We start from the raw sequence: 23863 nt of genomic DNA, 5'->3' as shown, positions 1-23863 counted from the left end.
TCAAAGTCATTGCAAGTAAAAAATGTATTTTAAATAAGCTGCTATCTGCAAAATCAGGGCCAGTAAGAAAATACAAATATGAGTGTAAATGCAGGAAAGACAAGTACAACAGTGGTGTATACAAATGAAAATTAAGCAAGCAATGTATGGGAATTCCAAAGTGTCAAAGGGCACAGTACTATACATACTGCGAGGCTGCCTGTAGGGATGGTATACATGGATGTCGTTTGGCCGGTGTGTGTTGTTGCCCATGACGACGCGGCCGGTGCCAGTGTACTTGTGGGCCTTCTCAACGGTGTGGGTGTTCCAGTCAGTCCAGTAGACCCAGTCTTCAAACAGGGTGACGGCAAAGGGGTGAGGCAGGGAGCCTGCTATGGCCCGGTGGCGGTTCTCCCCGTCCATATCAGCAAAACTTTAGAGAGTTAGAGAGAGGGCATACACTTTAACTGTACTGTTCTGTTGTCTTTATTTTGTTCTTGTCTTTTGTTTTTTTAAATGTGTTTTTTTTTGTGCACACCAAGAAGAATAGCTGTTATGACTGTAACAGCTAAATGGGGATCCAAATAAACAAAGAAAATGTATATCAATGTAATGTTCTGTAGGGCAGCTCCTGTCTGACCTCTTTGATCATGATCTCTGGACTTCAAACAGGCAAGCTTGAGAAGGATGGGCCCGGGCTCCTCGCTTTCTTCCTAACTAAAGAGTTTTTTCCTCCATTGTCTTTTCTCTACTAGGGGTTTTCTTACCTACTTATCCTCAGTGTTTTATTTCTTCAACTGAACATGATCTCATTCAACCCTGATATTCAAGGCATAGATGTGATGGGGTCATAATGCCTTATTTTTCTGCCCTATGACACTTTCATGATAAAGCCCGATAGTACTACATAGAAAGGTATTAAGAGTGAATTATTAAGTTCATTTCTGAAGACAGCGTTGTGTTGATGTCTCACTCTAGGAAATTGAGGTGGGAGTCGGCGAAGAAGATCTTGTTGGTGGTGTAGTCAATGGTCAGGGCACTGGGCCACTCCAGCTTGGTGGTGATGAGGGCAGTGGCGTTGGTACTATCCATACCAACCCTGCCAATGTAGGCGGTTTCCCCCCAGTCTGTCCAATACAGCCAGCTGCAGGCAGAGAGAATCAAATGGAGAGTCAATTTTAAAAAAGGGAACAAAAAATTTGATGTAATTTGTTAACTGGTATTACTCAATAATATATCAAAGATGTCATGATTATCGAAAAATGCCTCAATATCTGCCATTAATTAAGAATGTCCACTCTTCCTCTATCTTGCAGGTGGGGATGTGTGGGACCTCGTATGTTTGTGTGTATGCGCGTGCATGTGCATGTCAGTACCACAGGAGGTTGGTGGCACCTTAAATTGGGGAGAACAGGCTTGTGGTAAAAGCTGGAGCAGAATAGGTGGAATGGTATCAACTGGGGCCAAGCTTCCTGCCATCCAGGACTTCTATACAGTACCAGGCAGTGTCAGAGGAAGGCCCTAAAGTGTCAAAGACTCCAGCCACCCTAGTCATAGACTGTTCTCTCTGCTACCGCATGGCAAGCGGTACCGGAGCACCAAGTCTAGGTCCAAGAGGCTTCTAAACAGCTTCTACCCCCAAGCCATAAGACTCCTGAACACCTAATCAAATGGCTACCCCCTATTTGCATTGCAAATGCCCCCCCCCCTCCCCCCTCCTCTTTTACACCGCTGCTACTCTCTGTTGTAATCATCTATGCATAGTCACTTTAATGACTCTACCTACATGTACATATTACCTCAACCCCCGCACATTAATCCTGTACCGGTACCCACCTGTATATAGTCTCGCTATTGTTATTTTACTGCCACTCTTTAATTACTTGTTACTTTTATTTATTATTCATATTTTTTTTTGGTTAGGGGCTCGTAAGTGAGCATTTGACTAAGGTCTACAAAACTACACCTGTTGTATTCGGCGTATGTGACTAATAAAACTTGATTCGATTTGAAATACATCAAACACGTGGTTTCCATGTGTTTGATGCCATGCCATTTGCTCTGTTCCAGCCATTATTATGAGCCGTCCTCCCCTCAGCAGCCTCCACTGGTTAGTACCCATATTTGGGGTTGACGGCTACGGCACGGGGCCGGGCAAAGCAGTAGGTGGTGTTAGGTCCCACGCATCCACTCAGCAACTTCTTCTGGAAACGGCCATCCAGCTCTGACACGTGGATAGAGCCGTAGTAACCTTCTACCCAGTAGAGCTTCCTTTGGAATACATACACATAAACATACAATAATTACTATGGACATATGCATAGATGCAATATCATACAGTGGCAAGAAAAAGTATGTGAACCTTTTGGAATTACCTGGATTTCTGCATAAATTGGTCATAGAATTTGATTTGATCTTCATCGAAGTCACAACCATAGATGAACACAGTGTGCTTAAACTAATAACACACAAATTATTGCATTTTTCTTGTCTATATTGAATACATCATTTAAACTGTCACAGTGTAGGTTGGAAAAAGTATGTGAACCCCTAGGCTAATGACTTCTCCAAAAGCCAATTGGAGTCAGGAGTCCACTAACCTGGAGTCCAATCAATGAGACAAGGTTGGAGATGTTGGTTAGAGCTGCCCTGTCCTATAAAAACGCTCACAAAATTTGAGTTTGCTATTCACAAGAAGCATTGCCTGATGTGAACCATGCATTGAACAAAAGAGATCTCAAAGACCTAAGATTAAGAATTGTTAACTTCCATAAAGCTGAAAATGGTTACATAAGTATCTCTAAAAACTTTAATGTTCATCAGTCCATGGTAAAACAAATGATCTATAAATGGAGAAAGTTCAGCACTGTTGCTACTCTCCCTAGGAGTGGCCGTCCCGCAAAGATGACTGCAAGAGCACAGCGCAGAATGCTCAATGAGGTTAAGAAGAATCCTAGAGTGTCAGCTAAAGACTTACAGAAATCTCTGGAACATGCTAACTTCTCTGTTGACGAGTCTACTATATGTAAAAAACTAAACAAGTATGGTGTTCATGGGAGGACACCATGGAAGAAGCCACTGTTGTCCAAAAAAAACATTACTGCACGTCCGAGGTTCGCAAAAGAGCACCTGGATATTGGCAAAATATTCTGTGGACAGATGAAACTACAGTTGAGTTGTTTGGAAGGAACACACAACACTATGTGTGGAGAAAAAAAGGCACAGCACAGCACAGCAACATCAAAACACCAAAAAAAGTATGGTGGAGGGAGCATCATGGAGCTGCTTTGCTGCCTCAGGGCCTGGACAGCTTGCTATCATCAACAGAAAAATGAATTCCCAAGTTTAACAAGACATTTTGTAGGAGAATGTAAGGCTATCTGTCCGCCAATTGAAGCTCAACAGAAGTTGGGTGATGCAGCAGGACAACGACAAAAAACACAGATGTAAATGAACAACAGAATGGCTTCAACAGAAGAAAATACACCTTCTGGAGTGGCCCAGTAAGAGTCCTGACCTCAATCCGATTGAGATGCTGTGGCATGAGAGTGGTTCAAACCAGACATCCCAACAAAATCCAAAATTCCTCCTGACCGTTGTGCAGTTCTGATTCGCAGCTACAGAAAATGTTTGGTTGAGGTTATTGCTGCAAAAAGGAGTTCACATACTTTTCCCACCCTGCACTGGGAATGTTTACACAGTGTGTTCAGTAAAGACATGAAAACGTATAATTGTTTGTGTTATTAGTTTAAGCAGACTGTGTTTGTCTATTGTTGTGGCTTAGATGAAGAACAGATCAACTTTTATGACAAATTTATGCAGAAATCGAGGTAATTCCAAAGGGTTCACATACTTTTTCTTTCCACTGTATATATAGACCTTTTGCTATGAAACATATAATTGTAAGGAGATACAAATGTGTCATTATAAGCCAACTGTAGGCTATAATCAAAATGTGAAGTGTGAGACAGATTTATTAAGCTTTTGAACACAACACAGTGCATCATGAAATTATTCACACTCATAGTTTTCCCTCACCTGTCCTTTCCAATTGAGGTGCTGGAGATTAAGGAAACTGCGTCGCCATGAGGCCAATGATTTTAAAATTACAATCAAGCTCTGATGCCCCTCCCCCTTCACTCACCTGCCAACCCAATCCACCGCCATTCCCTCAGCCCCTACCACGTTGTTATCCACTATCATCTCCCTCTCACTGCCGTCGAATCGCATCCTCTCAATCCGCGCCATTCCCGCATCCAACCAGTACAGCCTCTTTTCGTAATGGTCAAAATCCAGCGCCACCACATTCGACAGTCCTTGCAGAATCACGCTCAGCTGCAAACCGTCAGTCGTCAAATTACGAATGTAATAGCGATTACTGTACAGAAGATAAGGGGCGATGGCGCTGTTCTGGCGGCACGTACTCCCGTCTGGCTCACGCACGTAGCCCGGGGCGCATTTGCAGTGGAAGGAGCCGGCGGAGTTCTCGCAGATCTGGCTACAGACGGCGGGCGTGTCGCGGCACTCGTCCAGGTCTGCGCACGCCTTACCATCAGGCATGAGGTGGTAGCCGGCATCACACGAGCAGTAGTAACCTGTCAGGGTGTCGGTGCAGACCTGGGCACACTTGTGGACCGACGGATCTTGGCATTCGTTAATTCCTGCACAGAGTAGAGAGGGAAGGAGATAGAGAGAGGTAGGATGAGTTCTGTAAGATTAAGGTGTGCTGTAAGATTAATCTAGGAATCCAAATCAGAGTTCCCTTTTCCTACTCTAAATTCTTATGTTCTTACTGCAAATACTAATTTCCTACTCCACATACTTACAGTATTTCCTACTCCAAATACAGTGTACGTCTTGAAATATCATACATTTAGTGTGGTTACATTCGCATGACCTATTGTACAACTGTCACAACCTCCATTCACTCAAAGAAAATAAATCTATCCCTTCCCCATTGTGTTACACCCTTCGCTGTACGAGAGATCTTACCGCATCCCTTCTCATCACTGTTATCCGAGCAGTCCTTCTGCGAGTTGCAGACCTTGTGGGTGTCAATACACTCGCCCGACTTGCACAAGTACTCTCCCGGGGCACAGGTAGGCTGGGGGGTGCTGCACATGCCTTCTGCCTCGTCAGAACCGTCCAGACAGTCGGCCTCGCCATCGCAGGCAAAGGTGGCTGGGATGCAGGCGCCGTTTTGGCAGGTGAACTGGTAGCTGGTGCAGGTGTCGTAGGAACAGTCCAACTCGTCGCTGCCGTCCCCACAGTCATTGACTCGGTCACAGCTAACAGGAGAGGAGGTAAACAATGGGGTATGAAGTCTTTGTGTAAGTACCCCTACTCTTCAATGTACGAGAGAGAGACACTCAACAAAAATACAGTGCATTCGGAAAGTATTCAGACCCATTGACTTTTTCCATATTTTGTTACGTTACAGCCTTATTCTAAAACAGATGTAATTCTACACAATACCCCATAACTATTCAGACACTTTGCAATGAACCTGAATTAAGCTCAGATGCATCCTGTTTCCATTGGTCATCCTTGAAATCTTTCTGCAACTTGATTGGAGTCCACCTGTGGTAAATTCAATTGATTGTCCATGATTTGGAAAAGCACACACCTGTCTATAAGGTCCTACAGTTAACAGTGCATGTCAGAGCGAAAACCAAGCCATGAGGTTGAATGAATTGTCAGTAGAGCTCCGAGACAGGATTGTGTTGAGGCATAGATCTGGGGAAGGGTACCAAAACATTTCTGCAGCATTGAAGGTCCCCAAGAACACAGTAGCCTCCATTATTCTTAAATGGAAGAAGATTGGAACCACCAAGACTATTCCTAGATCTGGCTGCCCGGCCAAACTGAGCAATCGAGGGAGAAGGGCCTTGGTCAGGGAGGTGACCAAGAACCAAATGGTCACTCTGACAGAGCTCCAGAGTTCCTCTGTGGAGATGGGAGAACCTTCCAGAAGGACAACCATCTCTGTAACACCACTAAATCAGGCCTTTATGGTTGAGTGGCCCTCACCCGCTAGTCCACTTGAACTGATTCACTAAGATCTGCCCATTATTGTGCTGTCTAGGCTTGGGCGGTGTACCGTATAACAAGCTATTTGGAAATAGCAACGGGATGGTTTTTTAATACCGTCAATACCATTGAAACTATTTCTTTGAAGTTTTTCAATAAATTGTAATATTTGTAGCTACTGTTTAAGTAAATACCTGCAGTCAAGATGTGCAATTTGTTAGGAGATAAAGAATATTGGGTTCTTCATTTCACCCATCACATGATTTTACATTATGAAGCTTACCATAGTTTCCCTGAACAGTTGAGCCAGATTGTAACTAGCACAACAGGAGAAAGCGGGAGCAGGTGAGTCCAGCTTTATATTGACACGGGACGTGTTTTATATTAAAAGTCAAGTGTTTTTTTGCAACTATAGTTTTAGTTTACAGAAAATACATTAGTGCATGACATTTGGCCGAAAATGTAATCTGATGAAAATTAAGCTAACAGAAGTGCAACGCTATTTAGCTGGCAGTCACAAGTAAATGAGCTTACAATGAAAAAGCATGGTATTTTTTGCTAAAACGATGCATGGCCATCATATATTGGGGCAGCAGGTAGCCTAGTGGTTCGAGCGTTGGTCCAGTGACCGAAAGGTGGCTAGATCAAATCCCTGAGCTGACAAGGTCAAAAATCTGATCTGCCCCTGAAGAAGGCAGTTAACCCACTGTTCCTAGGCCATCATTGTAAATAAGAATTTGTTATTAACTGACTTGCCTAGTTAAATAAATAAAAATGTTTATCACAGAAAGGATGTAGCCAGCTACATTTCCTAATGTTTTGTTTAAAGGTAATCTTTCATTTTACCAGAGAAAAGTAGGCTGGCTAAACCAAGAGAAAAGTATCTATCAGTCAGAGCGCTGTTTGCTGATAGAATGACACCGTTCATGAATTCTCATCCAAGTGGAGAAGTGCAACTGAAGCACAAAATTTGTCTGATGCCGAGCAGAAATTACAATAAGAATTTTACATTTGTGTTTACAAAACGCAGCATGAACTCATTATATATGTTTTTCCTGCGTGAAAAAACGAATTCTGACATTCAGTATATATATATTGTATGTTGCATATATTGTATGTATAACTTCATGACCTGGATTGGTGGTCATTGCAATTTGTTTATATTTGTTTGCGCTCGTTAGCATCTTTAGCTAGCAGTCTCCATGGGAATTCGGTAATACTTTTGCTAATTTTGTTAGAATTCTGGTAATAGATGCCCAATGGGATTTTATGCTGTTTTTGGCACCCCCTTGTGTACCAAGCCGGTAATACCGTAAATCCTGGGAAGAGGATATGAAAATCTACATACTGCACAACCCTAGTGCTGTCCGGTCAGAACATGATGTTGAGGCCCATGCCACACACGCACAGACACAGTGGATTCCATTAGAAGTTATTTACAGTGGGGAGAACAACTATTTGATACACTGCCAATTTTGCAGGTTTTCCCACTTACAAAGCATGTAGAGGTCTGTAATTTTTATCATAGGTACACTTCAACTGTGAGTGACGGAATCTAAAACAAAAATCCAGAAAATCACATTGTATGATTTTTAAGTAATTTGCATTTTATTTATTGTATTCTACCAACCAGTAAGAATTCCGGCTCTCACAGATCTGTTAGTTTTTCTTTAAGAATCCTTCCTGTTCTCTACTCATTATCTGTATTAACTGCACCTGTTTGAACTCGTTATCTGTATAAAAGACACCTGTCCACACAATCAATCAAACCGACTCCAACCTCTCCACAATGGCCAAGAACAGGGAGCTGTGTAAGGACATCAGGGATAAAATTGTAGACCTGCACAAGGTTGGGATGGCCTACAGGATAATAGGCAAGCAGCTTGGTGAGAAGGCAACAACTGTTGGCGCAGTTATTCGAAAATGGAAGAAGTTCAAGATGACGGTCAATCACCCTCGGTCTGGGGCTCCATGCAAGATCTCACCTCGTGAGGCATCAATGATCATGAGGAAGGTGAGGGATCAGCCCAGAACTACACGGAAGGACCTGGTCAATGACCTGAAGAGAGCTGGGACCACAGTCTCAAAGAAAACCATTAGTAACACACTACGCCGTCATGGATTAAAATCCTGCAGCGCACGCAAGGTCCCCTTGCTCAAGCCAGCGCATGTCCAGGCCCGTCTGAAGTTTGCCAATGACCATCTGGATGATCCAGAGGAGGAATGGGAGAAGGTCATGTGGTCTGATGAGACAAATAGAGCTTGGTCTAAACTCCACTCGCCGTGTTTGGAGGAAGAAGAAGGATGAGTACAACCTCAAGAACACCATCCCAACCGTGAAGCATGGAGGTGGAAACATAATTCTTTGGGGATGCTTTTCTGCAAAGGGGACAGGACGACTGCACCGTATTGAGGGGAGGATGGATGGGGCCATGTATCGCGAGATCTTGGCCAACAACCTCCTTCCCTCAGTTAGAGCATTGAAGGTGGGTCATGGCTGGGTCTTCCAGCATGACAACGACCCGAAACACACAGCCAGGGCAACTAAGGAGTTGATCCGTAAGAAGCATCTCAAGGTCCTGGAGTGGCCTAGCCAGTCTCCAGACCTGAACCCAATAGAACATATTTGGAGGGAGCTGAAAGTCCGTATTGCCCAGCGACAGCCCTGAAACCTGAAGGATCTGGAGAAGGTCTGTATGGAGGAGTGGGCCAAAATCCCTGCTGCAGTGTGTGCAAACCTTGTCAAGAACTACAGGAATCGTATGATCTCTGTAATTGCAAACAAAGGTTTCTGCACCAAATATTAAGTTCTGCTTTTCTGATGTATTAAATACTTAAGTCATGCAATAAAATGCAAATTAATAGATTTTATGGATTTTTGTTTTAGATTCCGTCTCTTCCGTCTCCGTCTCACAGTTGAAGTGTACCTATGATAAACATTACAGACCTCTACATGCTTTGTAAGTAGGAAAACCTGCAAAATCAGCAGTGTATCAAATACTTGTTCTCCCCACTGTATATTGTTGTGTGGTTTTAAAAGGGGAAACAAAACAATAATTAGTATCCATTAGTATCCACGCTTTAAAATTCTTAAAGTATGGCCAAGTTAATAATTATGCTGTGGATTATACACTAGTATAGGTATTTCTAACATGTACTAACTCAGGGAGCTGAATATTTTAGTTATTTAATTTCTATTAACATCAAATCAAATGTTAATTGTCATATGCGCCGAGTACAATAGGTATTGTAGGCCATACCGTGAAATGCTTACTTACAAGCCCTCAGGTTCCAACATAACAATAACAAGGCCATATACAGGGGGTCCCGGAACCAAGCCAATGTGCAGGGGTACAGGTTAGTCGAGGTAATTTGTAAAGGGACTAGGCATAGATAGACAGCAAGTAGCAGCAGTATAAAAACAAAGGGGGGGTGGGGGTCAATGTAAATAGTCCGGGTGGCCATTTGATTAATTGTTCATCAGTCTTATGGCTTTGGGGTAGAAGCTGTTAACCTTTTTGGGCTAGGGGGCAGTATTTTCACATCCGGATGAAAAGTGTGCCCAAAGTAAACTGCCTGCTACTCAGGCCCAGAAGCTATGATATGCATAGTATTAGTAGATTTGGATAGAAAACACTGAAGTTTTTAAAACTGTCTGAATGATGTCTGTGAGTATAACAGAACTTATTTGGCAGGCGAAACCCCGAGGACAAACCATTGACGATTTCACTTTTTAGGTCTCTCTCTTTTCAATGGATTTTCTAGAATTCTAAGGAAGTTGCTTGCAGTTCCTTTCGCTTCCACTGGATGTCAACAGTCTTTAAAAATTGGTTGATGTTTTTCCTTTGAGAAATGAAGAAGTAGCCCTGTTCAGAATGAGGGTCGAGTGAAGTGTACTGTTTGATAGAGGCGCGTGATCTGAAAAGCACGCTCCACTTTGTTTTCCACCGGTATTGAAGAGAGGTTATCCCGTCTTAAATTTTAGCGAATATTTACGTAAAAAAATACCTAAAGTTGTATTAGGAAAGTTGTAATTTATGAGATGAGATATTTTGTAGTCATGTTGCACGAGTTGGAACCAGTGTTTTTCTGGATCAGACGCACCAAATAAATGGATTTATTTATTTATTTCTGAGTTTCGTGTCATGCCTGGCGGGTTGAATTATGATTGTCTGTCTTTGTTTGATGGGGTGCTGTCCTCAGATAATAGCATGGTTTGCTTTAACCGTAAAGCTTTTTTGAAATCTGACACAGCGGCTGGATTAACAAGAAGTTTCTTTAATCCTATGTATAACACTTGTATCATCAATGTTTATGATGAGTATCTCTGTAATTTGATTTGGCTCTCTGCTATTTCACCGGATGTTATTTGAGACAATGCATTTCTGAACATAACGCGCCAATTTAAACTGAGGTTTTTGGGTATAAAGAGGGATTTCATTGAACAAAACAAACATTTATTGTGTAACATGGAGTCCTGGGAGTGCCACCAGATGAAGATCAAAGGTTAGTGATTAATTTAATTGCAATTTCTGACTTTTGTGAGGTCTCTCCTTGAATGGAAAATGGCTGTATGATTTTTGTGGCTAGGCGCTGTCCTAACATAATCGCATGGTGTGCTTTCGCGGTAAAGCCTTTTTGAAATCTGACATGATGGCTAGATTAACAAGAAGTTAAGCTTTAATTTGGTGTATTGCACTTGTGAATGTATGAAAGTTAAATATTTCTAATAATTTGTTTTGAATTCCGCGCTCTGCCTCTTCACCAGATGTTGTCGAAACGTTCCGCTAGCGGAACCCCTAGCCCGAAAAGGTTTATTAAGGAGCATTTTGGTCTTAGACTTGGTGCTCCGGTATAGCTTGCCGTACGGTAGTAGAGAAAACAGTCTTAGACTTGAGTGACTGAAGTCTTTGACAAGTTTTTGGGCCTTCCTCTGACACCACCTAGTATATACAGTTGAAGTCGAAAGTTTACATACACCTTAGCCAAATACATTAAAACTCAGTTTTTCACAATTCCTGACATTGAATCCTAGTAAAAATTCCCTGTATTAGGTCAGTTAGGATCACCACATTATTTTAAGTTGAGAGAATTATTTATTTTAGCTTTTATTTCTTTCATCACATTCCCAGTGAGTCAGAAGTTTTCATACACTCAATTAGCCTTTGGTAGCATTGTTTTAAAATGGTTTAACTTGGGTCAAACATTTCAGGTAGCCTTCCACAAGCTTCCCACAATAAGTTGGGTGAATTTTGGTCCTTTCCTCCTGACAGAGCTGGTGTAACTGAGTCGAGTTTGTAGGCCTCCTTGCTCGCACACGCTTTTTCAGTTCTGCGCACACATTTTCTATGGGATTGAGGTCAGGGCTTTGTGATGGCCACTCCAATACCTTGACTTTGTTGTCCTTAAGCCATTTTGCCCCAACTTTGGAAGTATGCTTGGGGTCATTGTCCATTTGGAAGACCCATTTGCGACCAAGCTTTAACTTCCTGACTGATGACTTGAGATGTTGCTTCAATATATCCACATAATTTACCTACCCCATGATGCCATCTATTTTGTGAAGTGCACCAGTCCCTCCTGCGATAAAGCACCCCCACAACATGATGCTGCCACCTTCGTGCTTCATGGTTCGTGCTTCATGGTTTTTTAAGGTGGTTTTGAGCAGTGGCTTCTTCCTTGCTGAGAAGCTTTCAGGTTATGTCGATATAGAACTTGTTTTACTGTGGATATAGATACTTTTGTACCTGTTTCCTCCAGCCTCTTCACAAGGTCCTTTGCTGTCGTTCTGGGATTGATTTGCACTTTTCGCACCAAAGTATGTTTGTCTCCTAGGAGACAGAACACGTCTCCTTCCTGAGCGGTATGATGGCTGTGTGGTCCCATGGTGTTTATACTTGCGTACTATTGTTTGTACCGATGAACGTGGTACCTTCAGGCATTTGGAAATTGCTCCCAAGGATGAACCAGACTTGTGGCGGTCTACAATTTTTTTAATCTGAGGTCTTGGCTGATTTCTTTTGATTTTCCCATGATATCAAGCAAAGAGGCACTGAAATTGAAGGTAGGCCTTGAAATACATCTACAGGTACACCTCCAATTGACTCAAATGAAGTCAATTAGCCTATCAGAAGCTCCTAAAGCCATGACATCATTTTCTGTGATGTTTAAAGGCACAGTCAACTTAGTGTATGTAAACGTCTGACCCACTGGAATTGTGATACAGTGAATTATAGGTGAAATAATCTGTCTGTAAACAATTGTTGGATTACAGTTACAATTGTTGGATTACAATTAACAATTACTTGTGTCATGCAAAGTAGATGGCCTAACCGACTTGCCAAAACTATAGTTTGTTAACAAGAAATTTGTGGAGTGGTTGAAAAACGAGTTTTAATCACTTCAACCTAAGTGTATGTAAACTTCCGACTTCAACTGTAGTTCCTGAATGTCAGGAAGCTTGGCCCCAGTGATGTACTGGGCCGTTACGGTCAGATCCCGAGCAGTTGCCATACCAAGAGGTGATGCAACCGGTCAGGATGCTCTCGATGGTGCAGCTGTAGAACTTTAAGGATCTAGGGACCCATGCCAAATCTTTTCAGTCTCCTGAGGGGGAAAAGGTGTTGTTGTGCCCTCTTCACAACTGTCTTGATGTGTTTGGACCATGTTAGTTTGTTGGTGATGTGGACACCAAGGAACTTGAAACTCGACCCGCTCCACTTCAGCCCCGTCGATGTTAATGGGGGCCTGTTCGGCCCTCCTTTTCCTGTAGTCCACGATCAGTTCCTTTGTCTTGCTCACATTGAGGGAGAGGTTGTTGTCCTGGGACCTCCTTCCTATAGGCTGTTTCATCGTTGTCAGTGATCAGGCCTACCACCATTGTGTCGTCAACAAATTTAATGATGGTGTTGGAGTTGTGCTTGGGCATGCAGTCATGGGTGAACAGGGAGTACAGGAGGGGACTAAGCATGCACCCCTGAGGGGCCCCAGTGTTGAGGATCAGCATGGCAGATATGTTGTTGCCTACCCTTACCACATGGGGGCGGCCTGTCAGCAAGTCCAGGATCCAGCTGCAGAGGGAGGTGTTTAGTCCAACGGTCCTTAGCTTAATGATGTGCTTTGTGGGCACTATGGTGTTGAATGCTGAGCTGTAGTCAATGAACAGCATTCTCACTATAGGTGTTCCTTTTGTCCAGGTGGGAAAGGGCAGTGTGAAGTGCGATTGAGATTGCGTCATCTGCGGATCTGTTGGGGCGGTATGCGAATTAGAGTGGGTCTAGGGTTTCCGTCATGATGGTGTTGATGTGAGCCATGACCAGTCTTTCATAGCACTTCATGGCTACCGACGTGAGTGCTACGGGGCGGTAATCATTACAGTATTTTGTGTAGAATGTTGACAGAAAATGACAAATACGTTTTAATCCCACTTTGTAACACAATAAAATGTGAAGAAATCCAAGGGGTCTGAATACTTTTGCAAAGGCACTGTACATGTCCAGAGAGAGAGAGAAATAGAAGGCTAAGGCCATGGAGCTTTATGGCTCTCTCTCTGGCCTGGCTGAGCTCTCAACTTAGGGCTAGTGCACATGTGCTTGCGCACAGAAAGAGCTAGAACATTCTGGGAACTTCTAGAATCTGTAGAATGACACCAGCTACTATACAAGTAACACAAGAGGCTATACATATTGCAGATATAAATATACTGCAGCGGTAGCATGCATATAATATAAACATATTGCAGCGGGGGCATGCAAGTAATACTAATGAGTAGGCTAGTCGGACTCAATAAACACACTTGTAGCAATGAATAAAGATACTAGACGAAGTAGCATGCACAGGGCAGGGTACATACAAATTAACTGGAGCTAGCATTAACACGAGACCTAGCAAACAGCACTGCAACTTCTTACTTGCAAACTTATCTACACTGTTACAGTACACTGCACAATAAGGTACCGTAACTTACTACTATTGCACCCCCTATTAGCACAATAACATTCCCAACACACACTTGTCAATGGACGCTTCAGTTGTCCAAAGGTCCGTCTGCAACACAAAACTTGCTTGTTCTCGGGATGGTATATTCCGGGCACTAACGTGAAGTGATAGGAGGCGGAGCCCTAAAGTGCGTCCAAGCACCCTGATTGGTTGGGATGAATGTGATTTATAGATCTGAAGGCCAATCAGATTGAGAGGGCCTGCCTTTTTTTACACAGATACAGAGGCAAATTTGCACAAAACACACACGTTTGTTTTACTACGCTTGTGGGGACCAAACAATTGATTCCCATTCAAAATCCTATTTTCCCTAACCCTAATTCTTACCCTAACCCTAATTGTAACACTAACCCCTAAGCCTAACATAGGCTTTTTCCTTGTGGGGACTGGCGAAATGTCCCCACTTTTCTGAATTTCCCTTGTTTTACTATCCTTGGGAGGACTTCTGGTCCCCACAAGGATAGGAAAACAAACAAAAACACACAAACACACCTTATTTTTACAGTATGTGACTGACACACACACAAACTCACTGGAAGGGGACGAGGATACACAGGCCATTGGCGCAGGCAAACTCATTCATGTGGCAGGTGCGGTTGAGGCAGTTTTGAAGCTCATCAGCTGCATCGGCACAGTCCTTCTCCCCATCACACACATAGCTCAGAGGGACACAGCGCGGGTGGCCAGGACGCCATGGAGGGGGGCAGGTGAACTGATGAGAAGCGCATGTCCGCTCTCCTGAAATTGGAGAGGTAAGTAAAGATGCACACACAATATTTTGAAGAACATTTGTCTTGCGCCAGAGTAGTTAGAGTTGAAACAAACCCCAAATGAGACATCTGAAGCATTGTGAAGCAAAACACATGGCTCTCTTTGCTGAACCGTCTTTTTACACTCTGAAGCATACACAATTGTTACAAAAATGATTGCTTTCAGTTCCTGTTCGTGTGTAGATTCTGAGTTACAGTGCCTTCGGGAAGTGTCCAGACCCCTTGACCTTTTCCACATTTTGTTACATTACAGCCTTATTCTAAAATGGATTAAATAAATAATCCTCCGCAATCTACACATAATACCCCACAATTAAAAACAAAAAAAATTAGCAAAAATTCTAAAAAACATTTTTTTGCTTCGTCATTATGGAGTATTGTGTAGATTAATAAGGGCGGAAAAAAATCAATAATACGTTTTAGAATAAGGCTGTAACCTAACAAAATGTGGGAAAAGTCTAGGGTTCTGAATACTTTCTGAATGCACTGTATACTGTAATGTCTCACCACATTGGAGTTCCAGTGCCTCGTCACTATTGTCCCAGCAGTCGTTGTTGCCGTCACACGTCAGTGACATGGGGATACAGTTCCCGTTGGTGCACGTGAACTGGTCAGGGTGACAGGTGTTTATTTGGTCCTCTGGAAGAAAGAGAGAGAGGGGGACAATTTAACAGCTATTGTTTTCACTACATTGTTGAATATTCAGATAGACATATGTTACATCAAACAAGTATGCCTCTCTGTCTTGTAGAATAAGGAATCAATAGTTTTACAAAATTACATTATTTGCAACAGTCCGCAAAGTTTGCCTTCTGAATGTGGCCATGATCTAGGTCGCACTGTTGCAAAACATTTTGAAGTGGAAAACGAACATTTGAATTTCTTATTGGAAATGTCCAGGTAAATCTCTCCCTGTTTCAGTCTGTTTTCTTGCCTTTGGTGCCTGAACATGGCCCAGGTTAGGTAGTACTCACGGCAGGAGGGGGGCTCGTCGGTCCCGTCGACACAGTCTCTGATCCAGTCACACACCCAGTGGCTGGGGATACACTTCCCCTCGTCACAACGGAACTGGTCGGGTGAGCACGTCCGGCCCGCTGTAACATACACACACACACAAACGCGCATGCACACACACACACACGCATGTATGCCCAAACACACACACGCATGTATGCCCAAACACACACAAGGGCACAGTATACAGTGAACAGACTGTGGAGAGTGACGTAAAACTGAAAAAACATACATGCGCAAACAAGTCAGGGATAAAAAGATAACTACCTTGTCCAAAACCACAGCAGGTACAGGCATGATATGCAGTGTACAAAACATTAGGAACACCTTAATATTAAGTTGCACCCTCTTTTGCTCTCGGAACAGCCTCAATTCGGGGCATGGACCCTACAAGGTGTCGAAAGCGTTCCACAGGGATGCTGACCCATGTTGACTCTCAATGCATCCCACAGTTATGTCAAGTTGGCTGGATGTCCTTCGGGGGGCGGACTATTCTTGACACACACAGGAAACTGTTGAGCGTGGAAAATCCAGCAGCGTTGCAGTTCGTGACACACTCAAACCGGTGCGCCTGGCACCTACTACCATATCCTGTTTAAAGGCACTTAAATATTTTGTCTTGCCCATTCACCCTCTGAAAGGCACACATACACAATCCATGTCTCAAGGCTTAAAAATCCTTATTTAACCTGTCTCCTCCTCCTTCATTTACACTGATTGAAGTGACATCAATAAGGGATCATAGCTTTCACCTGGATTCAACTGGTCGGTCTAAGTCATGGAAAGAGGATGCACACTCAGTGTATAAAACAAAACAGACATCATAGCTAGACTTACCACAGAACAAAGGGTTCTCGTCACTGTTGTCCCCACAATTGTTGTAACCGTCGCACAGTTGGCTCGCGTAGATACAGATGTTGGTGCTGTCACACTTGGTTTGTCCGGAGGGACACGTTCTGGGCGCTACGGGAACGGAGTAAAGTAGAAAAGGTTAAAGGTAGATTCAACGATATGAGGTTACAATAAGGAGCGGGGTAACTTTTGACATAAGCAAAGAGAGTTTGAATAAAGAGGTCAAACTTTACTTATGTCACACAGCTAAATATGTTGCTGGACAGAGTGAACTCCTAAGCACATGTGCAGATGCTTAACAGTATCTGTGGACTAGTGCAGTCTCTTTTTTGGCACTCTTGCTAATATCTTTGTTTCGACTCTCCTTAAATCAACTCTAGTCACAGCAGTTATCACTCACGACAGTTGATCTCGTCTGAGGTGTCGTTGTCGCGGCAGTCACTGTAGCCGTCGCAGACGAAGGCGGCGGAGATGCAGCGTCCATTGGTGCAAGTGAACTCGGTGGCGGAGGCACAGGTGGGGAACGCGCAGCCCAGCTCGTCACTGTTGTCGCCGCAGTCATTCGCGTAGTCACAAACATAGGACAGGGCCACACAGCGGCCGTTGTCACAAGTGAAGTCCCGGGCCGAGCACTCGTGGAAGGCTGAGAGGGGAAGTAAGAGAGGGTGAGCACAACTGGTTTCTCTTGAAGATTCTTCCTTGCCATTGTGCTTTTCAAATCAAATCAAATTGTATGTCACATGCGCTGAATACAACAGCGAAATGCTTACTTACAAGCCCTTACCCACAATGCAGTTAAAAAAGGAATAAATAAAAGAATACCTCAAAAAAATAAAAATAATAAATAAAAGTAACAAATAATTAAAGAGCAGCAGTAAAATAACAATAGCAAGGCTATATACAGCAGGTACCGGTACAGAATCAATGTGCAGGGGCACCGGTTAGTCTTTGGGGTCTACGCCAGGTTACTGTAAAGCACTTTGTGACAATTGATCTAAACAGGGCTTTATAAATACATTTGATTGATTGATTGATTGATTATTTGATTGAGCAAGTGTGGAAATCTATGCGAAATAGGAGTCTTTTTAACAAGGTTGCTAGGTGCAGGGAAATGACAGTACAGGGAGCACACTTGAGCTATAAAACATTTGACATGACCGCTGAGTTTGAAAGATTCAAAACTTAAGAGCTCTTGGCTTTGCTGTTGCTGGGTCTTGACTAAAATGGCGGCAAAAAACAGACTGAGGTAAATACACTCACCGCACACTCTCTCCAGCTCGTCTGAGTTGTCCTGGCAGTCACTGTAGCCGTCACACTTCAAACGCACTGAGATACAGCCACCATTCAGACAGGTGAACTGCTCGGGCTGGCAACGGTTACCATTGTCATGGATACAGTCCCTGCCATTGTTGGCCAAATACCAGTTACCCGATACCGGACACTGACACTCTGGACCAGAGGGACCTATAGGCAGAGGGAACCATCATCAGGGTCAGGGGTGATAGACATTGGCAGGATGGACATACATAGATGTTGCTTTAGTTGCTCAATCTTATTGTGAGTTAAGTGTGTGACTACCCACTGGGAACAAACTGGTTGATTCAACTTTGTTTAAATTTAGTTTGTCAACTTATTGTGACGTGGAAAATATATTGGATTTGAAAAAACGTTATCAATGTACACTTGTTTTGAGGGTAACATTTAAACCACAGGATTATGTCATCATGGTAACAAAATTTCAACATCGACAAACCTTGAATTTGTTGAATTTATAGCTCTAAAACAACGTCAGATCTTCAATGCTGTGTCCACTTACAAGTGGTGTAAATACTTAAGTAAAAAAACGTTAAAGTACTACTTAAGTCGTTTTTTGGGGGGTATCTGTACTTTACTATTTATATCTATGACAACTTTTACTTTTACTCCACTACATTTCTAAAGACAATGTACTTTTTAATCCATACATTTTCCCTGACATCCAAAGTACTCATGACATTTTGAATGCTTAACAGCGTGTTCGTAACCAACTTGCCTAGTTAAATAAAAGGTTAAATAAAAAATACATTTTAAAAACGGAACAGCAAAATGGTTTCTGTTTGTCTGTTGCCAGTTTGTCATGTCCCACCAGCGGGTTCCCTGTGCGCTAGTTTTCCCCCTAGTCTTCCCAGTGCTGACCTTTCTGCCTGTCCTGTACCTGCCTGACTCGGATTTGGATTATGACTCTTTGCCTGCCTTGACTTACCTTTTTCCTGCCCCTTAAACTGTAAGAAACACCGAGACTCGTACTATCTGCCTCCTGTGTCTGGATCTAGGGTCTTAGCCCGAGCCGTAATAACTAAACACAAATGTTTCATTTGTAAATGTGCTCCTGACAATCTGCATATTATAAAAACAAGAACATTGTGCCGTCTAGTTTGCCTAATATAATTAATTTTAAATTATCCTTAAATATATTTAAAAATCAAATACTGTAAGACTTTTACTCAAGTAGTATTTTACTGGGTGACTTTCACTTTTGAGTCATTTTCTATTTAGGTATCTTTACTTTTACTCCAGTATGGCAATTTGTTACTTTTCCACCTCTGCCACTATCAAAAAATATATAAATAGGCTGGGCTGTACTGGAGAATTGATCTATCTACAGCTACCCTTTGGTCTCCCAGTCAGGGTTTTAACCCAGACCTCCTTAGCTATGATATTTGTCACTGACTATTACTAATGTGCTATAGTGAGAAAGATTGTTGAGAAATCTCCACTTAAAAACTAAACAGATGTACTGCTATCGAGGGTTTAACAGAGCATATGAAATGTAACCATACTTTATACCTCAAATATCATCAATGACGCTATTTAGGACGATATACCAAGTCATGAACAGCTATTGTTTCAATTCAACCCAGACATAGGAATAGGGTTTCAAGTATAAATACCAAGTCAGAGCAGCTTCAATGCACCTTGGCATACAGTGCATTCCGAAAGTATTCAGACCCCTTGACTTTTTCCACATTTTGTTATATTACAGCAATATTCTAAAATCAATTTAAAATAACGAATCCTCATCAATCTACACACAATACCCCATAATGACAAATCAAAACACAGGTTTTTAGAAATGTTGGCAAATGTTTATGTTATATATATATATATATATATATTATATTATATAAAATAAATAAAAAACAGAAATACCTTATATACATAAGAATTCAGACCCTTTGCTATGAGACTCGAAATTGAGCTCAGGTGTTTCTATTGATCATCCTTGAGATGTTTCTGAACAGCTATTGTTTCATTTATTGGATATTTCAAACTTTTTTAACAAATCAAAAACTGAAAAATTGGGTGTGCAAAATTATTCAGCCCCCTTAAGTTAATACTTTGTAGCGCCACCTTTTGCTGCGATTACAGCTGTAAGTCGCTTGGGGTATGTCTCTATCAGTTTTGCACATCGAGAGACTGAAAATTTTTCCCATTCCTCCTTGCAAAACAGCTCGAGCTCAGTGAGGTTGGATGGAGAGCATTTGTGAACAGCAGTTTTCAGTTCTTTCCACAGATTCTCGATTGGATTCAGGTCTGGACTTTGACTTGGCCATTCTAACACCTGGATATGTTTATTTTTGAACCATTCCATTGTAGATTTTGCTTTATGTTTTGGATCATTGTCTTGTTGGAAGACAAATCTCCGTCCCAGTCTCAGGTCTTTTGCAGACTCCATCATGTTTTCTTCCAGAATGGTCCTGTATTTGGCTCCATCCATCTTCCCATCAATTTTAACCATCTTCCCTGTCCCTGCTGATTCAACCCAGGATTCAACAATAAATAGGCAATGCATTTAGCCCAATTTTTCAGTTTTTGATTTGTTAAAAAAGTTTGAAATATCCAATAAATGTCGTTCCACTTCATGATTGTGTCCCACTTGTTGTTGATTCTTCACAAAAAAATACAGTTTTATATCTTTATGTTTGAAGCCTGAAATGTGGCAAAAGGTCGCAAAGTTCAAGGGGCCGAATACTTTCGCAAGGCACTGTATGTACTGTACATATACTGTAGGTAGAGGTAAAGTTACTAGCAGCACCGTATGTGGTGAGTGTGTGTGTGGCGTCAGTATGCATGCGTGTGTGTGTGTGTGTGTGTGTGTGTGTGTGTGTGCGTGTGTGTGTAAGCATGTGTGAGTGTGTGGGTAGAGTCCAGTGTGTGTTCATAGTCAGTGCAAGAGAAGGGTAAAAAGGGTAAATGCTGGTAGTCTGGGTGTAGCCATTTGATTAGCTATTTATCAATCTTGTTTAGAAGTCTTATGGCTTGGGGGAAGAGCTGTTCAGGGTCCTGTTGGTTCCAGACTTGGTGCATTGGTACTGCTTGCCATGCGGTAGCAGAGAGAACAGTCTGTGGTTTGGGTGGCTGGAGTCTTTTACAATTTTTTTGTGCCTTCCACTGACACTGCCTGGTATATAGGTCATAGATGATGTACTGGGCTGTACGCATTAACCTCTGTAGCTCCTTGCGGTCGGATGCCAAGTAGTTGCCATACCAAGTGGTTACGCAGCCAGTCAAGATGCTCTCGATGGTGCAGCTGTAGAACTTTGAAGATATGAGGGGCCCATGCCAAATCTTTTTCAGCCTGCTGAGGGGGAAGAGACATTCTCGTGACCTCTATCACAACTTTGTTGGTGTGTTTGTGCCTTCCACTGACACCGATAGATCCTTAATGATGTGGACACAGAGGAACTTGAAGCTCTCGACCAGCTCCACTACAGCCCTGTCAATGTGAATGAGGGTGTGCTCGGCCCTCAGTTTCCTGTAGTCCATGATCAGTTTAGGGAGAGTTTGTAGTCCTGCTAGGGGTTGTCTCATCATCGTCGGTGATCAGGCCTACCAGCATCGTGTCGTCGGCAAACTTAATGATGGTGTTGGAGTCGTGCAGGGCCACACAGTTGTGGGTGAACAGGGAGTACAGAAAGGGACTAAGCACGCACCCCTATGTTGTGGGTCAGCATGGCAGATGTGTTGTTGCCTACCCTCACCACCTGGGGGTGGTCCGGCGGGAAGTCCAGGATCCAGTTGCAGAGGGAGGTGTTCAGTCCCAGGGACCTTAGCTTAGTGATGAACATCGAAGGCACTATTGTAGTCAATGAACAGCATTCTCACGTAGGTGTTCCTTTTGTCCAAGTGGGAAAGGGCAGTGTGGACTGCAATAGAGATTGCGTCATCTGTGGATCAGTTGGGATGGTACGTGAATTGGAGTGGGTCCATCTTGTCGCAGGTCTATGAAGATCTTCACAATTATTGGAATAATCTATGCAGAATCTCGAACGGCATTGATCCATGTACTTAAAAAAAATATATATATATATATATATTTGATTTTTTTTTTTACCCCTTTTTCTCCCCAATTTCGTGGTATCCAATTGTTTAGTAGCTACTATCTTGTCTCATCGCTACAACTCCCGTACGGGCTCGGGAGAGACGAAGGTTGAAAGTCATGCGTCCTCCGATACACAACCCAACCAAGCTTCTAAACACAGCACGCATCCAACCCGGAAGCCAGCCGCACCAATGTGTCAGAGGAAACACCGTGCACCTGGCAACCTTGGTTAGCGTGCACTGCACCCGGCCCGCCACAGGAGTCGCTGGTGCGCGATGAGACAAGGATATCCCTCCCGGCCAAGCCCTCCCTAACCCGGACGACGCTAGGCCAATTGTGCGTCGCCCCACGGACCTCCCGGTCGCGGCCGGTTACGACCTGGGTGCGAACCCAGAGTCTCTGGTGGCACAGCTGGCGCTGAAGTACAGCGCCCTTAACCACTGCTCCACCCGGGAGGTGCACCATGTACTTTCAATGTAATCTCAACTGCAATCCAGGTAATTTGATTCTGCTATTAGATGAGGCACAGTGATAGCGCATTAAACAAAATATCTGACATTGTATTCCCATTTAAACTTTGCTGTACTTTTAAATGGTTGAAAGCGCAGTGATAGACATTTGGGTGACAATTAAACCAAAAATCAGACATTGTTTATCCGTAAAAATGTGGTTGTGCTTTTAGATGGTTGAAATCATAGTGATTGCAAATTAAAATAACTTTTGCCTGTCTTTTTGAGTGGGTGAATATAGGTTGTATTCTCAATGATCAACGTCTCAACCAAATACTGTATTACGAAATTATATATGTTGAGATAATGTGGTGTGCCCAGTGGGTATTGTTGTTCTCAGAAGTTCACCTGAATCATTAATTGATGTCAATGAGAGATGAGACATTTGAGTTTAGCATGTGGATCTCAAGCCCTGGAGGAACTCCAAGACACTAAAAGCAAATGTTTTGTTATTCAAACTCCTGACCTGGCACGCAGACGTGACTACACCCTCCGTTAAACTGCTGACAGGGGCTTGAGCAAGCCTGCTGCTTGGAGCCGGCGTACACGTGGATGTCGTTGGGCCTGTACTGTAGTTCCTGGACCAGGACCGTGAAACCTGACCCGTCGTCCTTCCCGGCACGGTAGACCGCTCGCGTGGTCCAGTCAGTCCAGTATATGTCCTGCTGGAACACGGTCATAGCGTAGGGGTACTGGACGCCCCTCATGATCGCCTGGCGCCTCTCCCCGGTCATGGTGGAACGCTCAATCTTATCTCTAATGGTGAGAGGGAAGGGAGTGGAGAACAATAATGGATGGGTGGGTGGGTGGGTGAGTTGGTGGATGGATGCATATAGAGGGATGGATATATGGATGGAAGGATGAATGGATGGAGAGTTAGAATGATAAGAGATCATGAGAAATGGGTGCATAGAAAAACAGTGTAGCCTACAGAATGTTACTAATGGTTGTGTTCTTACAGGGAAGCGTCGGCCCAGTAGAGCATCCTTTCCTCATAGTCTATGGAAAGTCCGTTGGGCTGGGACAGACTGGTGCTGATGATGGGCACCCGGAAGTTTCCACCCAGAGTAGCTCTCTCTATCTTAGCAGGGCTCCCCCAGTCAGTCCAGTATAGGTAGCTACAGAGAGAGAGAGTTAAAGAGAAATGTTATCCTGGCATCTTAGCTTAGCCAAGGCCCCTATGAAGGGGTGTCTGTACATGACTATTTTTACTTTTACTCCACTACATTCCTAAAGAAAATAAATGTGCTTTTTACTCCATACATTTCCCATGACACCCAAAAGTGCTTGTTACATTTTGAATGCTTAGCAGGACAGGAAAATGGTCTAATTCACGCACTTATCAAGAG

General features: G+C 43.1%; 1 protein-coding gene across 1 annotated transcript in view; it reads right to left on the bottom strand.

Moving 5' to 3' along the window:
• The window catches only part of LOC139367538 (low density lipoprotein receptor-related protein 2b), a 108594-nt gene that overhangs the window by 36438 nt on the left and 48293 nt on the right, over nucleotides 1-23863 (bottom strand). Inside the window, exons 44-56 of the mRNA XM_071105783.1 lie at nucleotides 23474-23632; nucleotides 22981-23270; nucleotides 17904-18107; nucleotides 17044-17286; nucleotides 16629-16754; nucleotides 15752-15871; nucleotides 15285-15416; nucleotides 14541-14745; nucleotides 4972-5267; nucleotides 4124-4640; nucleotides 2098-2250; nucleotides 953-1123; nucleotides 189-412 (exon numbers count right to left, since the gene is read on the bottom strand). Of these exons, the coding sequence (XP_070961884.1) occupies nucleotides 189-412; nucleotides 953-1123; nucleotides 2098-2250; nucleotides 4124-4640; nucleotides 4972-5267; nucleotides 14541-14745; nucleotides 15285-15416; nucleotides 15752-15871; nucleotides 16629-16754; nucleotides 17044-17286; nucleotides 17904-18107; nucleotides 22981-23270; nucleotides 23474-23632 (2840 nt within the window). The remainder of the gene's footprint in view (nucleotides 1-188; nucleotides 413-952; nucleotides 1124-2097; nucleotides 2251-4123; nucleotides 4641-4971; nucleotides 5268-14540; nucleotides 14746-15284; nucleotides 15417-15751; nucleotides 15872-16628; nucleotides 16755-17043; nucleotides 17287-17903; nucleotides 18108-22980; nucleotides 23271-23473; nucleotides 23633-23863) is intronic.

This window comes from Oncorhynchus clarkii, chromosome 16, assembly GCF_045791955.1.
Source record: "Oncorhynchus clarkii lewisi isolate Uvic-CL-2024 chromosome 16, UVic_Ocla_1.0, whole genome shotgun sequence".
Lineage (NCBI taxonomy): Eukaryota > Metazoa > Chordata > Actinopteri > Salmoniformes > Salmonidae > Oncorhynchus > Oncorhynchus clarkii.
The sequence above is the reverse complement of the archived record's forward strand: the minus strand, read 5'-3'. Positions and strand labels throughout refer to the sequence as shown.